Source organism: Microcaecilia unicolor, chromosome 7 (genome assembly GCF_901765095.1).
Source record: "Microcaecilia unicolor chromosome 7, aMicUni1.1, whole genome shotgun sequence".
Lineage (NCBI taxonomy): Eukaryota > Metazoa > Chordata > Amphibia > Gymnophiona > Siphonopidae > Microcaecilia > Microcaecilia unicolor.
In genome coordinates, this window is record NC_044037.1 from 143,919,808 (window position 1) to 143,936,227 (window position 16,420).

Below are 16,420 nucleotides of genomic sequence, written 5' to 3' on the forward strand. Positions count from 1 at the left end.
CCTTTGTGCAGGCACGCTAGGCATACCTTTGCTGGCAGCCAATAAATGGACTACCACCACTCCCAATGTCTTGCTCTGAGCAGCATGCTGGAACTTCTCTCACATGCTCGAGAAGTCCCAGCCTGCTGTCCAGAGCTGGAAACAAGGAGCGGGGAGCAGCAGTAGTCTATTTACTTGGCTGGCAGGGCTCAGCATCCCCACCAGCAAAGTAAAAGATAATTCAGCAGGGGGCCCAAGCCCACATTTTGGGAGCCAGTTGTTAAAGTAGCCATGGAGGGCCCTACTTTAACAACCGGCTCCCAAAATTCTTAAAATCTTAACAACCGGCTCTTGCGAGCCTGTGAGAGCCTGCTCCAGCACACCACTGGTAGTAGGGTAAAATAGTGAGAGGTGATCAGAACAAAAACCTCTCATATATGTTGGAAATTCTAAAAAGAACCATTGGGGTGGGGGAGGAGGGGAGCAAAATGCAATGAAAATTCATAGAATATTGGTTTATAATCAGGAAAAATTAATCTCTTGCTGTTTTGTATTATTATGATGATGCTGTTATTTGTTTAATAAAAAATATTTAACATAGATAAAAGCAAAAAATGTAGCTAAACCAACCCCATTAAAATAACAGAAGCATATTCTATAAAGCAGTGATTTTCAACCCAGTCCACTGCCTTCTTGGTGTGTAAATCTCTCTCATGCATATTCATTTTGGATATCCTGAAAACCTGACTAGCCAGGTGGTCCCTGAGGACTGGGTTGAAAACCACTGCTATGAAAGACTTCTTCCCAAATAAATTATCACTTGGAAAATGTGCAGACCTGACTATCAGATGTGATTACATTGATAATAGGCCAGCATGAGAGGCGAGCACAACTGTGATGTGTCTTTCTCTTTAATACTAGCACATTATTGTTTGCTGTACCCTTTTGATGTCAGGAACATATAGTTTGGAAAAAGTGCCTATAGAATCTATTGTTACCTCACTGATTGTAATCCATTCTTTCTAACAGGTGATTGAAGATATAGAATACTTGAAGTTCAACAAAAAGCCATGGGTGGATCAAAATGATGTTAGTTTGCACAATTTGAGAATGCTGTAAGTGTGTTAGGTGTCATAGGAAATAGGGCTACAGGTATTGATGGCATACCTTTCTCAAGAAATAGCAGGCCTTAACACCTTTGCTTTGGCTTTAGGAACTAGCCCAAAAAAACGTAAGCGCTAGTGGTTGAAATCTCTCTGATATGTTTTCCCAGTACTTTGTCCTCAGTGAAGTGTGTGTTGATGAGGAGGGACATAGCCAACCTCTGTAGTTTGCCAAAGCTTCTGATATTAAATCTGTTCTCCCACTCTATTAAAAAAGAATGTGGTTAATTAGGCTCTTGATGCACCATTGCATGATGCTGGCAAAAGCATGCATTCTTAAGTACATCTGTGGAGCTATACTGCCAGCAGTGTACTGCAGTGCCTTAGGTAGATTCCCTCATCAGTGGGGAACTGGTACAAAATGATTGGTAAAACAGTTTCTTCTGTGTTTCCCCACTGTCCTCACCTAGTTTCTCTCTCAACTCCCCTCCCCTTCTCATTCTCAGCCTTCCTTATCTCTAGCACTCTCTCTCATCCCTGCCTGGTTCTCACCAATCTCTTTCTGACAACCCCATCCTCCAGCAGTCATCTTCTTTCAATACTTCAGCCAGCCACTCCCCAAAACAAGCCAGCTCTAGTCATCCTTCCTGATGTACCCTGCAGACTTCAGCAAGCTACCCTTCCCCTCACTTTTTTGCAGGTAAGAGACTGCTGCTGCTGCTGCTGGTTTTATTCATCACTATGTGTAGGCAGACCTGACATTTTAAGTGAGCCTGGAGTTAACTTGGATAGGCATTAACCGTCTGCATCCCTCTCTCTGTCCGACCTGCCCTCGTCCCGCCCCTACCCTGCTAGTCCGGTATTTTTCCCTCACTCTTCAAGCTTGCATGTTTTTTTGCCAGCAGCATTGAAGCTGGACTGCCTTTGGCCAAAGGCTTTCCCTTTGCCACATCCCATCCACTTGGCAACAGAGATTTGCACCAGAGAAGGTGGGTTGCGACAGAGGAAGCCCTCTGGCTGGCCAGAAGCAATCTGGTGTAATCAACGATAGTGAAAAGCATACATGTTTGACTCATGAGAGAGAGAGAGAAAGATACTAGACCCTGGGGTGTAGGGAGGGGTGTGGGGAGGAAGGGATAAAGAAATGCTGGACCCATGGGGTATGGGGATGGAGAGGTGCATCTGATTAACTTCCAGACTTGGATGGGCTTGTTCTCATCCAGGCCCACCCGTAACTACACTGTTGCACAGCATGACTCTTGGTTATCTTGAACAGCTGATGCCCAGGCTGGTGACCGAGACCAGCTTAGGAGTATGGACACCACCTGGCTCAAAATCACTGAGGTCTGCACAGTACTAATTCTGATGGCAGATGCAACAGCTTCAGAAATAAAAACTTAGAGACACACAAATCCCAGGCACAATGGTGATGTTTCTAGGTATTGTGGTGACCTGACGCCTAGGATTTGTCAAACCCTGGTGATAGAATTCCTCTTGGTTCATCAATTCATAAGTCTGTGAAATCTAGTGACATGTACAAAATTAGTTGCAAGTGGTCATGCAACGTCTTTAGAAACATAGAACAGTGACAGTAGATGAAGACCATTGGACTATCAAGTCTGTCCATCCATAGTAAACTACAATTCCTTTGCCCCTAGAGGTCCTCTGTACTGTACCATTAATGAACTCAGATACAGTTGTTTCCATTACCTCTTCTGGGAGGCCATTCCATGTATCTATCACCCTTTCCATAAAGAAATATTTCCTTAGGTTACTCCTGAGTCTATCCCCTTCCACTTCATCCTATGCCTCCTCATTCCAGAGCTTCCTATCAGTTGAAAGAGGCCTGACTTCTGCACATTTATACAGTGAAGGTATGTAAATGTCTCCATCATGTCTTCCCTCTCTCATGTTTCTTCTAAATTATACATATTGAGACCTTTAAGTCTGCTCCCATACAATTTATGATGAAGATCCCTGACTGTTTTAATAACCACCCTCTAGACCGACTCCATCCTGTTTATATCTATGTGAAGGTAAGGTCTGCTAGCCATTCTTCTCCCTATGTATTCAAGCATCCTTCTTGCCTTTGTCATCACATTTTTTTTTTTTTTTTACCTGTTTGGCCATCATTAGATCACCCTTGGTCTCACTTTTCTTTCGTGCACAGAAGTGCTTCACCCCTTATACTGTACCTCTCCCTTGGGTTTTTGCACCTTACATAGAGGGCTCTGAATTTTTTAGCATTAAATATTAGCTACCAAATTCTAGACCATTCTTCAAGCTTCACTAGATCCCTCTGTCACATAGCACTTTAGCGTCACTCCTAGCACCCAGCTGGGGTTTAACCCTGTGACCACCTGGAGGGCCTGGCCCAGCACTGCCAAGGCCTGCCTGCACCTGTGCACGTGCCCCTACACTGGCATATCCTCCACCCACCTGCTGGGTCCCGCTTGCCGCTGAGCAAGTTCTTTTACTCATAAGTTATTTCCCCGTGGTTTCTAGGGATACTGGGGCCACAATCCTAGAGTTCCACAGTTCCTAGAAAATACCCACAGACCGAGAATACACACTGCCAGGATTCTTAGTCCAAGACAACAGAGCTAACAAACTAATAGGTTTATTATCAAAAAAGTAGAACAGTGAATGGTAAAAGTTTAAACAGGAACAGGTAAAATAACAAGGATTTGGTATTAAATCTAGCTAAATACTTTTTATATCTAAGTAGTACCTGGAGGTCAGGAAAATAAAAAAACTGCTCACAGGAATTGATCAGGGCCTCAACACAGAAGTCTGCTTATTCCACCCTCCCAACTGAGACTGAGGAGTTCTAGCATATTCTGGGCTAAGTCTTTGGCTTCAGGGCCAGTCAGGGCACAGAGCATTAGCACCAGTGCACTTTTTCTAGCAAAAAAGGTGCCGGTACTCAAATGCTAGGCCACCCTTCAGGGGTGGAGGTAATCACTGAGGGACCCTCCCCACAATAGCCAGGCCCCCTGCAACCAGTCACAGAACCTATGACAAGGCAGAATTGGTGTGTAGAGCATGAGCTCTTTCATTAAAACTTGATGACAATGGGTCAATTTTAGCAGACAATGGAAAAGGTGCCGGTACTCAGTACCCCCAAGTACCCCCTCAAAAAAAGCCCTGATTAGCACTAAGCATGTTTGACCAATGACACTGCAGGTTAGTTTTCTAAACGAAAACATACCTCTGTTAGAGCTATAATGTAGAGGTCAAGCACCACCTGCTGGCCAACCAAAGGAAATACCCTGAAGGGAAAAAGTGTCATAGTTCAGCAATACAAATCACAAAGCATGGGAGCTCCCTGTTCTGCTTACACCCTCCTTATGTTATCCACACCTTTGAGGGCAATGGTCAACCCAGTCCTCGGGACATCAAGCTAGTCTGGTTTTCAAAATAGCCACAGTGAATATGCATGAGATAAATTTGCATGCACTGCCTTCATTGTGTGCAAATCTATTTCATGCATATTCATTGTGAGTGTCCTGAAAACCTGTCTGGGTTGAGAACCCCTGTTCTAGGGTGTCTATTCTATTGCAGATTTTCTTATCCACAAAGAGGCAAACCTTACCAGACAGCCCTTCCTCAATATTTATAAAAATGTTAGAAATAACCGGACCAAAGGCCAATTCCTACAGCACACCACTAGTAACGTTGCTATCCTCACAGTGAAATACCATTTACCACTATTATTTATTGCCTCCCACTCAACAGTTTCTAAACCTGTCGGTCACTTCAGGGCTCATACACAAGTGCACTCAGTTTGTTTAGAAGTCACCAATGGGAATGGTATCAAAGGCTTTGCTATTTCAAAAGAATAGAGGCACAATGATTGTGGGAAAAGTGTTTGATATCATTCACAATCTTTTTTACTATTTTATATTTGTAGTGTATTGTTTTTGTATTGTGTATATTTGTATAGTTATTCTCTGGGAGTAAGTTAGTTGGGTCAGTGAGCTATACATTTTACATAAATGACAGTCACATGGGTACTTTTTAACTGAATACTTCACACCAGGTACCCTTGTGCATTTTTCATTCTGCTAAAACATCCAATTCAAAGTGCATTGAAGTAGGAGTTTGTTCATTGATCTATGCAACATACTCTACAGTAAAAAAACAATTGTAGAAACATTCAAAAATAATCTATATAAATAAAAATGTAAATGTTCGTTTGTTCAAAATCTTAAAACTCCGAAAGTTCTTCACCGATTGCGTTCAAATTTCGACACAACGTTGCATTCAAATACGTGCATGTTTTTATGTACCTACTATTATATAGATGTCACAGCTGTCGTACTCGCGGAGCAGAAGCAGTGCGACGAGTAATTGCAAATCAAATTGAGGAAGAACGGCCATCAGCGAATGAGCGAAACAGACAAAGAATGGCTCAGATACGTGCCGAGGAAGCAGCAGAGCGACGTCCAGCCAAACTTGACGATGCACGGTTGCGAGCACGGTGATCGCGTTCTGCAGCTTCAGATCTGCTTCGTTCTCAACAGAATCAATGTGACAGGCTGAGAGTGGCTTAAATCTCCGAAAGTTCTTCACCGATTGCTTTGAAATTACGCGCATGTTTTTATATACCTACTATGATATAGATGTCACAGCTGTCATACTTGCGGAGTGGAAGTAGTGCAACGAGTAATTGCAAATCAAACTGAGGAAGAACGGCCATCAGCGAACGAGCGAAACAGACAAAGAATGGCTCAAATACGTGCCGAGGAAGCAGCAGAGCGACGTGCAGCCAGACTTGACGATGCACGGTTGCGAGCACGGCGATTGCATTCTGCAGCTTCAGATCTGCTTCGTTCTCAACAGAATCAACGCGACAGGCTGAGAGTGGCTTAAATCTCCAAAAGTTCTTCACCGATTGCTTTGAAATTTCGACACACCGTTGCATTCGAATACGCGTGTGTTTTTATATACCTACAATTGCAAATCAAACTGAGGAAGAAAGGGCATCAGCGAACGAGAGAAACAGACAAAGAATGGCTCAAATACGTGCCGAGGAAACAGCACAGGGAAAAAAATTGCTCGAGGCTCTTGATCAATCTTTGCAAGATTTGCGTGGAAACATCAGACCATTTGGGAACACATTAATATTGCTTGCAGGAGATTTCAGGCAAACATTACCTGTAGTCCCTCGATCCACACCAGTGGACGAAATAAATGCTTGCCTAAAATACTCTACTTTGTGGCAACACGTAAAGACGTTAAACTTAACTACAAATATGCGTGTCCAGCTGCAAAACGATCAATCAGTTCAGATATTCTCAAATCAATTTCTGAAAATTGGGAATGGAAAGGTGCCGGTTGATCTGACCTCAGGACGAATTTCATTGCCTCATAACTTCTGCAATTTAGTGACCTCAAAAGAACAATTGGTTGAAAAACTATTTCCCAATATTCAAACCAATTATAACAATCGCGATTCGCTGAGTGAACGAGCTATTCTTGTGGCCAAGAACAAAGACGTCTACGAACTGAACAATATTATTCAGTCTAACATTCAAAGCGAGCCACTCACATACAAGTCCGTCGACACTGTTCTGGAAGCAGATGAAGCGGTTAATTATCCAACAGAATTTTTCAATTCACTCGATCTGCCAGGGATGCCACCGCACGCACTGCAATTGAAAATCGGCGTGCCAATTATCATGTTGCAAAATATCAACCAGCCAAAGCTTTGCAACCGCACGTGGCTTGCAGTAAAAAAATTAATGAGCAATGTCATACAAGCAACAATCTTGACAGAACCTTTCAAAGGTGAAGATGTCCTCATTCCTCGCATTCCTATGATTCCAACAGATATGCCATTTCAATTTAAGAGATTGCAATTCCCAATTCCATTGCCGTTTGCAATCACCATCAACAAAGCTCAGGGCCAATCTTTAAAATTCACCCATTTACATGGAGGAGTGGCCTAGTGGTTAGGGTGGTGGACTTTGGTCCTGGGGAACTGAAGAAGTGAGTTCATTTCCCACTTCAGGCACAGGCAGCTCCTTGTGACTCTGGGCAAGTCACTTAACCCTCCATTGCCCCATGTAAGCCGCATTGAGCCTGCCATGAGTGGGAAAGCGCGGGGTACAAATGTAATAAAAAAAAAAATACACACGGATTGCTTCTCACATATGTTGCATGTTCTACAGTCGGCAAACCTGACAATCTCTATCTCTGCACACACAATGGAACAACAAAAAATATTGTATACCCACAAGCATTGTGAAATTAAACATATTAGAAACGTGCGCTTCCTCTTTTCTTTCTTTTCCATTTAACCAGACTGAGCCACAGCAACGCATGGCCGGGTAGAGCTAGTTTAAGAATAAGAAAATAAAATGTCATGATTATATAAGTCTCCACTCTTCTTGATTCAGTACTTGGAGGAAGCCTTTCTTGCAGCACACCAGAAATCTTTCTGGATAAGTGTCTGTCAACGTTGTACAGTAGTATACAAGATGGCCGACAGGTAAGGAGCTCCGTAAATGAGCTCCTGAGGTCCCGAGTGAACAGACCTACCTGGGCCATCCTTGACCGGACCGGAGATAAATCGGAGCCAACTGATGGACTGGTAGACCACGACGGTTTAACCAACCCAAAACCTGAAGCCGATTCAGGCCCCGGAGATCCCGAGGAACCTGACTTACCATTGCCATCCCTGAGCCGTCCAAACCCGAGCCAGGAATTCTAGGGGAAGACGTTCCATCGGGATCAAACTTTACAGCCATATTGTTGCTGAATCAGTTGATCCGAGTGGGTCCCAGTGATCCAGGAGGAAGCGGAGAGGTTTCGGACGCGCGTGTCTGTACCCCCACGTGGCCCATCTACCCGCTGGCAACCTCGGTCCAGACTCCAGCAAACTGCTGAGGAGTAAAGGCATCGATCATATCGCGAACGGACGAGAGAGCGGTATGGTCTGGAGGTACACAGGACCACACGCCCGTGAACCCGCCAACGACTCCGGCACAGCCTCCTGCAGGACACTGAGGAACCACCAGAGAGCATCACCCCTGCTGCACCCCCACGCACCAAGCACTCAGCCAGGCGAACAGCAGCTCTTGATTGCCCTGAAAGTAAGTGCCAATCACGGCACTCGGACAGGTGACGAGGGACGAGGAGCCCCCACTTGCACATCTCAACCCGAATCCCCCTGCAATTGTGAGACGGGACACACGCCGACCACGAACCACCTCCTGACCCCAGCGGAAGTCAGAGACCGACGGGACCGAGGTGAGACCGAGACGAGTAGTCTTCTCACCACCACGAGACCAGCGAGCGGGCACGCAAAACCTTATGGTCCAGCCACTTTCGCCGATCACTACCGGCTCACCCCAGCCTCCTGCTCCGGATGTTAGAGTGGAGAGGGCCCAGGCCACAACTCGTGGTGTCCACGATTCGCAGTAGCTAACCAGCGGATCAGACCAAACGGGCGAGCCTGCACCCATCCAGTGGGAGTGGAGGCCCAGAGAGCCTGGTCGACGCAGCGCCCACGCGGACGTCCACCGCTGCACCAGAATTGGCGACCAGGTCGTCCCGAAGCGATACTGACTGGACTGCTAATTGTAAAACCCACAGGCAGACCCAGCTCCAATTTCCGATTTCACGATGAATGAGGCCTACCGAACACGAGTGAAAGAAGAACTACATAGGTCTTCTCTCCTGAGCTTTTTTTTTTTGTTTTTTTTGTTACATTTGTACCCCGCGCTTTCCCACTCATGGCAGGCTCAATGCAGCTTACATGGGGCAATTGAGGGTTAAGTGACTTGCCCAGAGTCACAAGGAGCTGCCTGTGCCTGAAGTGGGAATCGAACTCAGTTCCTCAGTTCCCCAGGACCGGAGTCCACCACCCTAACCACTAGGCTCAGTCCTACCTCTGCTCCTGTTTACTCTGTTATTCTCTACACTCCTGTTTATTTAGTTTGCTCTTCCTGCTTCTCTCAATGGCAAATCTAAGTACCCTGATCGTATATCACAATATTTTGCAGTATACCTGTATATATGATGCTTTATTATATTGCTTAATGTTTCTAGACACTATACTATGCAATGTGCATGTTCTGGTGCTGTTTTAATACCTGCCATATATACTGTGAATATTTATATCCTGACACGGACCTTAAATCTGACATAAGTACATAAGTAATGCCACACTGGGAAAAGACCAAGGGTCCATCGAACCCAGCATCCTGTCCACGACAGTGGCCAATCCAGGCCAAGGGCACCTGGCAAGCTTCCCAAATGTACAAACATTCTATGCATGTTATTCCTGGAATTGTGGATTTTTCCCAAGTCCATTTAGTAGCAGTTTATGGACTTGTCCTTTAGGAAACCGTCTAACCTGTTTAAACTCTGCCAAGCTAACCGCCTTCACCACGTTCTCCGGCAACGAATTCCAGAGTTTAATTATGCGTTGAGTGAAGAAAAATTTTCTCCGATTTGTTTTAAACTTACTACACTGTAGTTTCATCGCATGCCCCCTAGTCCTAGTATTTTTGGAAAGCGTGAACAGACGCTTCACATCCACCTATTCCACTCCACTCATTATTTTATATACCTCTATCATGTCTCCCCTCAGCCGTCTCTTCTCCAAGGTGAAAAGCCCTAGCCTCCTTAGTCTTTCTTCATAGGGAAGTTGTCCCATCCCCGCTATCATTTTAGTCGCCCTTCGCTGCACCTTTTCCAATTCCACTATATCTTTCTTGAGATGCGACGCCCAGAATTGAACACAATACTCAAGGTACGGTCGCACCATGGAGCGATATAACGGCATCATAACATCCTCACACCTGTTTTCCATACCTTTCCTAATAATACCCAACATTCTATTCGCTTTCCGACCCGCAGAAGCACACTGAGCAGAAGGTTTCAGTGTATTATCGACGACGACACCCAGATCCCTTTCTGGATCCGTAACTCCTAACGTGGAACTTTGCATGACGTAGCTATAATTCGGGTTCTTTTTTCCCACATGCATCACCTTGCACTTGCTCACATTAAACGTCATCTGCCATCTAGCCGCCCAGTCTCGTAAGGTCCTTCTGTAATTTTTCACAATCTTGTCGCGAGTTAACGACTTTGAATAACTTTGTGTCATCAGCAAATTTAATTACCTCGCTAGTTACTCCCATCTCTAAATCATTTATAAATATATTAAAAAGCAGCAGTCCTAGCACAGACCCCTGAGGAACCCCACTAACTACCCTTCTCCATTGTGAATACTGCCCATTTAACCCCACTCTCTGTTTCCTATCCTTCAACCAGTTTTTAATCCACAATAGGACTTTTCCTCCTATCCCATGACCCTCCAATTTCCTCTGTAGCCTTTCATGAGGTACCTTGTCAAACGCCTTTTGAAAATCCAGATACACAATATCAGCCGGCTCCCTTTTGTCCACATGTTTGTTTACTCCTTCAAAGAATTGAAGTAAATTGGTCAGGCAAGATTTCCCCACACAAAAGCCATGCTGACTCGGCCTCAGTAATCCATGTCCTCGGATGTGCTCTGTAATTTTGGTTTTAATAATAGCCTCTACCATTTTCCCCGGCACCGACGTCAGACTCACCGGTCTATAATTTCCAGGATCTCCCCTGGAGCCTTTTTTAAAAATGGGCGTTACATTGGCCACCCTCCAATATAATTTGATTCTATATATTGTATTATATCTATCAGACGAGAAACGTGAGTTGAAGATAACTTTAAGCTCACCCCTCGCAGACCCCTAGAAAACTCCTCACAAAAAAAAAAAAACCATCACTCCCACCTTAAAGAGAATCCCAAACAGACACAACAAAATGATTATCACCAAACTAATTCTAATAACATACACACTATCTCTGATTCACCAAACACTAACCACCCCCCTCACAAACTCCAACAACATACCCACAGTACTTAACTTCTTCAGATTACCCAGGCACAACACACCTCACCAGAACAACAATAATCAAAACAATGATTAGGTGGGATATATAAACGCCAGATCAGTAGTAAATAAAACAACAATAACTGACTGGATTATGGCAGACAATCTTGACCTAGTACTCATCAGCGAAACCTGGATCCACGATCACAAGGACCCCATAATCCTAGAACTCTGCCCCCCAGGCTATAAAATTACACACTGGACAAGGAAAGAAAAAAGAGGAGGTGGAATAGCATTAATCTACAGATCCCACTTCACCGTAACAACAACTGCTGAGTCTATAACACCAGAACTCGAAATTGCCTCAGTTAGAATCCACCATGCTACCTTGCTCGACCATCTAAATGTGGTCCTGTTTTATAGACCACCAGGAAATTGGCAAGAATGCCAGTCAAACTTTATGGATTTTATATCGAATGCATGTATATCCAACTCCAACCTACTCATAATAGGTGACATACCTACACCTGGAAGACCCTAATGCAACTAGTACACGTGATTGCAAAGAATTCCTACAACTATGGGACCTTAACCTGCCTCATATGCAAACTACACATGTCAAAGGACACACAATTGACCTCATTACATACAAACTATCCTTAGACTCAAACCTAACACTAACAGATACAAAATGGACGGCCATACCATGGTCAGACCACCATAAATTAAACGTAGCCCTAAAATGGCGGAAAAAAGATACACAACCCAAGCAAGAATGCACAACCTACACCACTAGAGGACAGATTGATCCTGTTACATTCTGGCAACAGATCTACAAAAATGAATGGCTAGCACAGACAGACTCCAAACACTATCTCCAAAACTGGGACGATAGATGCAGGAACATACTAGACGAAATTACACAAGTCAGGAGACTCGAACACGCATGACAAAAAACAAAAATGAACATACATTCAAAGCTTGGAAAGTAGAGGAGTGTGGTAGCCGTGTTAGTCCACTCTTAAGGTTATCAATAGAAATCAAACAAAATAAAACATGGAAAAGAAAATAAGATTTTCTTATTTTCTTTTCCATGTTTTATTTTGTTTGATTTCTATTGATAAAGCTTGGAAACAAATGCAAAGAAAATACAAATATACAATAAGACAAACCAAAAGAGCATACTACAAAACCAAAATAGGACCAGACTACAAAGACGCACACAAACTCTACCAACTTGTGAATAAACTAATAGACACCACACCGGTTACCACAGCCAGCACAGACACCCCATCGGCAGACCAACTTGCCAAATACTTCAATGAGAAAATTATAAAACTTAGATCCACACTACCACTCAATACCACTGATCACGAAAAATGTATGGATTGTCTGGACCCTACTCCCGATGAATACCCAGCAGACCGAACCTGGAATGACTTCGATCTACTAACCGAAGAAACCATCACTCAAGCACTCAACAAATTCTCCAAAACCCACCCCAAACTGGATATTTGCCCCAGCAACCTAATAAGGTCTGCCCCCAAACGCTTCATAACAGACCTTACATCACACCTAAACTACATGCTACAACACGGACCTTTCTCCAAGGACAAAGGAAATATGCTACTTACACCCATACCCAAACACTTAAAGAAAAAATTAAATGACACAGCCAACTATCGACCAGTAGCATCCAGCCTCTTTATAGTAAAACTAATGGAAAGTTTAGTAACCAAACAACTCACCAATTATCTAAACAAATTCACAATACTACATGAATCACAGGATTCTGATCCAACCATAGTACTGAAAAAGTGCTAACCACCCTCACAACCAAATTTAAACAACTAATTGCAACAGGAAACAATGTGCTACTCCTACAATTTGATATGTCAAGCGCGTTCGACATGGTCAGCCACCAAATACTCCCGAACATCCTAGACTACTTCAGGATTGGAGGAAATGTACTAAGATGGTTTAATGGCTTCTTAACAGCAAGAACCTACTACTACTACTATTTAGCATTTCTATAGTGCTACAAGGCGTACACAGCGCTGCACAAACATAGAAGAAAGACAGTCCCTGCTCAAAGAGCTTACAATCTAATAGACAAAAAATAAAGTAATCAAATCAATTAATGTGTACAGGAAGGAGGAGAGGAGGGTAGGTGGAGGCAAGTGGTTACAAGTAGTTACAAGTCAAAAGCAATGTTAAATAGGTGATTTCAAGTGATTTCAAACTCAAAAACGTCAACACCATGGAAACCTGAATGTGGAGTACCACAAGGATCACCACTTTCACCAACCCTTTTTAACTTAACGATGACACCTTTAGCCAAATCGCTATCCAGCCAAGGACTCAACCCGTACATTTATGCTGACGATGTCATGATATACATCCCGTTCAAACAAGACATAACCGAAATCACAAATGAAATCACATACAGCCTCCAAATAATGAACTCATGGGCAGACGCATTCCAACTAAAGCTAAACGCAGAAAAAACACAATGTCTCATCCTGTCCTCACAATACAACACAAACAAACCCAACCATAAACACCCCAGACTACACACTTCCAGTCTCAGATAGCCTGAAAATCCTGGGAGTCACAATTGACCGAAATCTCACACTTGAAGACCATGCGAAAAATACAGCAAAGAAAATGTTCTACTTAATGTGGAAACTTAAAAGAATCAAACCTTTCTTCCCAAGGGAAGTATTCCGCAGCCATTGCCGGAGAACGTGGTACGGGCGGTTAGCTTGACGGAGTTTAAAAAGGGGTTAGATAGATTCCTAAAGGACAAGTCCATAGACCGCTATTAAATGGACTTGGAAAAATTCCGCATTTTTAGGTATAACTTGTCTGGAATGTTTTTACGTTTGGGGAGCGTGCCAGGTGCCCTTGACCTGGATTGGCCACTGTCGGTGACAGGATGCTGGGCTAGATGGACCTTTGGTCTTTCCCAGTATGGCACTACTTATGTACTTATGTACTTATGTACAATCAATGGTGCTAAGTCATCTAGACTACTGCAACGCCATTTATGCCAGATGTAAAGAACAAATCATTAAGAAGCTTCAAACCGCTCAAAACACAGCAGCCAGACTCACATTTGGGAAAGCGAAATATGAAAGCACCAAACCCCTAAGAGAAAAACTACACTGGCCCCGACTAAAAGAGAATTGAGTTCAAAGTTTGCACCCTGGTCCACAAAATCGTCTATGGGGAAGCCCCGACCTACATGTCAGACCTTATAGACTTGCCCACTAGGAACGCAAAAAGATCATCACGCACATTCCTCAATCTCCACTATCCTAACATAGTAACATAGTAGATGACGGCAGAAAAAGACCTGCACGGTCCATCCAGTCTGCCCAACAAGATAAACTCATATGTGCTACTTTTTGTGTATACCTTACCTTGATTTGTATCTGTCCTTTTTCAGGACACAGACCGTATAAGTCTGCCCAGCACTATCCCCGCCTCCCAACCACCGGCTCTGGCACAGACCGTATAAGTCTGCCCAGCACTGTCCCCGCCTCCCAACCACCAGCCCTGCCTCCCACCACCGGCTCTGGCACAGACCGTATAAGTCTGCCCAGCACTATCCCCGCCTCCCAACCACCAGTCCCGCCTCCCACTACCGACTCTGGCACAGACCATATAAGTCTGCCCAGCACTATCCCCGCCTCCCGCCACCCGCTCTGCCACCCAATCTCGGCTAAGCTCCTTAGGATCCATTTCTTCTGAACAGGATTCCTTTATGTTTTCCCACGCATGTTTGAATTCCGTTACCGTTTTCATTTCCACCACCTCCCGTGGGAGGGCATTCCAAGCATCCACTATTCTCTCTGTGAAAAAATACTTCCTGACATTTTTCTTGAGTCTGCCCCCCTTCAATCTCATTTCATGTCCTCTTGTTCTACCACCTTCGTATCTCCGGAAAAGGTTCGTTTACGGATTAATACCTTTCAAATATTTGAATGTCTGTATCATATCACCCCTGTTTCTCCTTTCCTCCAGAGTATATATGTTCAGGTGAGCAAGTCTCTCCTCATACGTCTTGTAACGCAAATCCCATACCATTCTCGTAGCTTTTCTTTGCACCGCTTCAATTATTTTTACATTCTTAGCAAGATACGGCCTCCAAAACTGAACACAATACTCTAGGTGGGGCCTCACCAACAATTTATACAGGAGCATCAACACCCCCTTTCTTCTGCTGGCCACACCTCTCTCTATACAGCCTAACAACCTTCCAGCTACGGCCACCGCCTTGTCACACTGTTTCGTCGCCTTCAAATCCTCAGATACTATCACCCCAAGATTCTTCTCCCCGTCCGTACCTATTGGACTCTCCCCGCCTAACACATACGTCTCTTGTGGATTTCTATTCCCTAAGTGCATCACTTTGCATTTCTTCACATTGAATTTTACTTGCCAAAACTTTGACATTGCCAAAGGGTTAGAAGGTAAAGTTTGCCTATTTGCAGATGATACTAAGAACTGTAACAGAGTGGACACCTGGGAGGGAGTGGAAAACATGAAAAAGGATCTGAGGACGCTAGAAGAATGGTCTAAGTTTCACAAATATATTGAACAGAATCGGTCCCAGCACCGATCCCTGAGGCACTCCACTACTCACCTTTCCCTCCTCCGAGCGAATTCCATTCACCACCACCCTCTGGCGTCTGTCCGTCAACCAGTTCCTAATCCAGTTCACCACTTCGGGTCCTATCTTCAGCCCATCCAGTTTATTTCAGAGCCTCCTGTGGGGAAATCTAAGTAGATTACGTCTATAGCTCATCCCTGATTCAGTTCTCCTGTCACCCAATCAAAGAATTCAATGAGATTCGTTTGGCACGATTTCCCTTTGGTAAAACCATTTCCCTTTGGTAAAATCCTAACTGTAAAGGGCTAAAATATAAATCCACATACATGACCAGTTTCTCATACATCTGCACGCAGCTATGGAACACACTACCAAAGGCCATAAAAGCAATGCAAGACCTAACCATCTTCCGAAAGCTACTGAAAACAGATCTTTTCAAGAAGGCATACCATAAACATCCATCTTAAATACTAAATAATGACATTATACATTATACACGATCTATACAAATTTGACCTTTTATCGCATGATTGCTTAAACCCTTTCTATTATTGATCAAGCACTACCACTTTAAACCTTACGTTGAATAGGGTCTCTCTAGAGCCGATGACCTAATGTATGTTACAATCCAATTTATTACTCAAGAACCTTCATGCAATACCATAATGCAGTCTTCCTTACCATGTATATATGCACATGGAATATATATATTCCATGATCTGTTCCATATATATCATGTTCCATGAATGTTACCATGTATGTATGCACCTAAATGCAATACCATTTGTAATTCTGTTACCCGGAAATGGCAACCGCCATTATGGCAAATG

The 16,420-nt window shown here is 43.8% G+C and overlaps 1 protein-coding gene across 1 annotated transcript in view; it reads left to right on the forward strand.

Annotated features, from left to right (window-relative positions):
* NDUFA10 (NADH:ubiquinone oxidoreductase subunit A10) overlaps nt 1–16,420 on the forward strand; it is a 492,721-nt gene that overhangs the window by 362,591 nt on the left and 113,710 nt on the right. Inside the window, exon 8 of the mRNA XM_030209674.1 lies at nt 1,009–1,094. Coding sequence (XP_030065534.1) covers nt 1,009–1,094 — 86 coding nt within the window. The remainder of the gene's footprint in view (nt 1–1,008; nt 1,095–16,420) is intronic.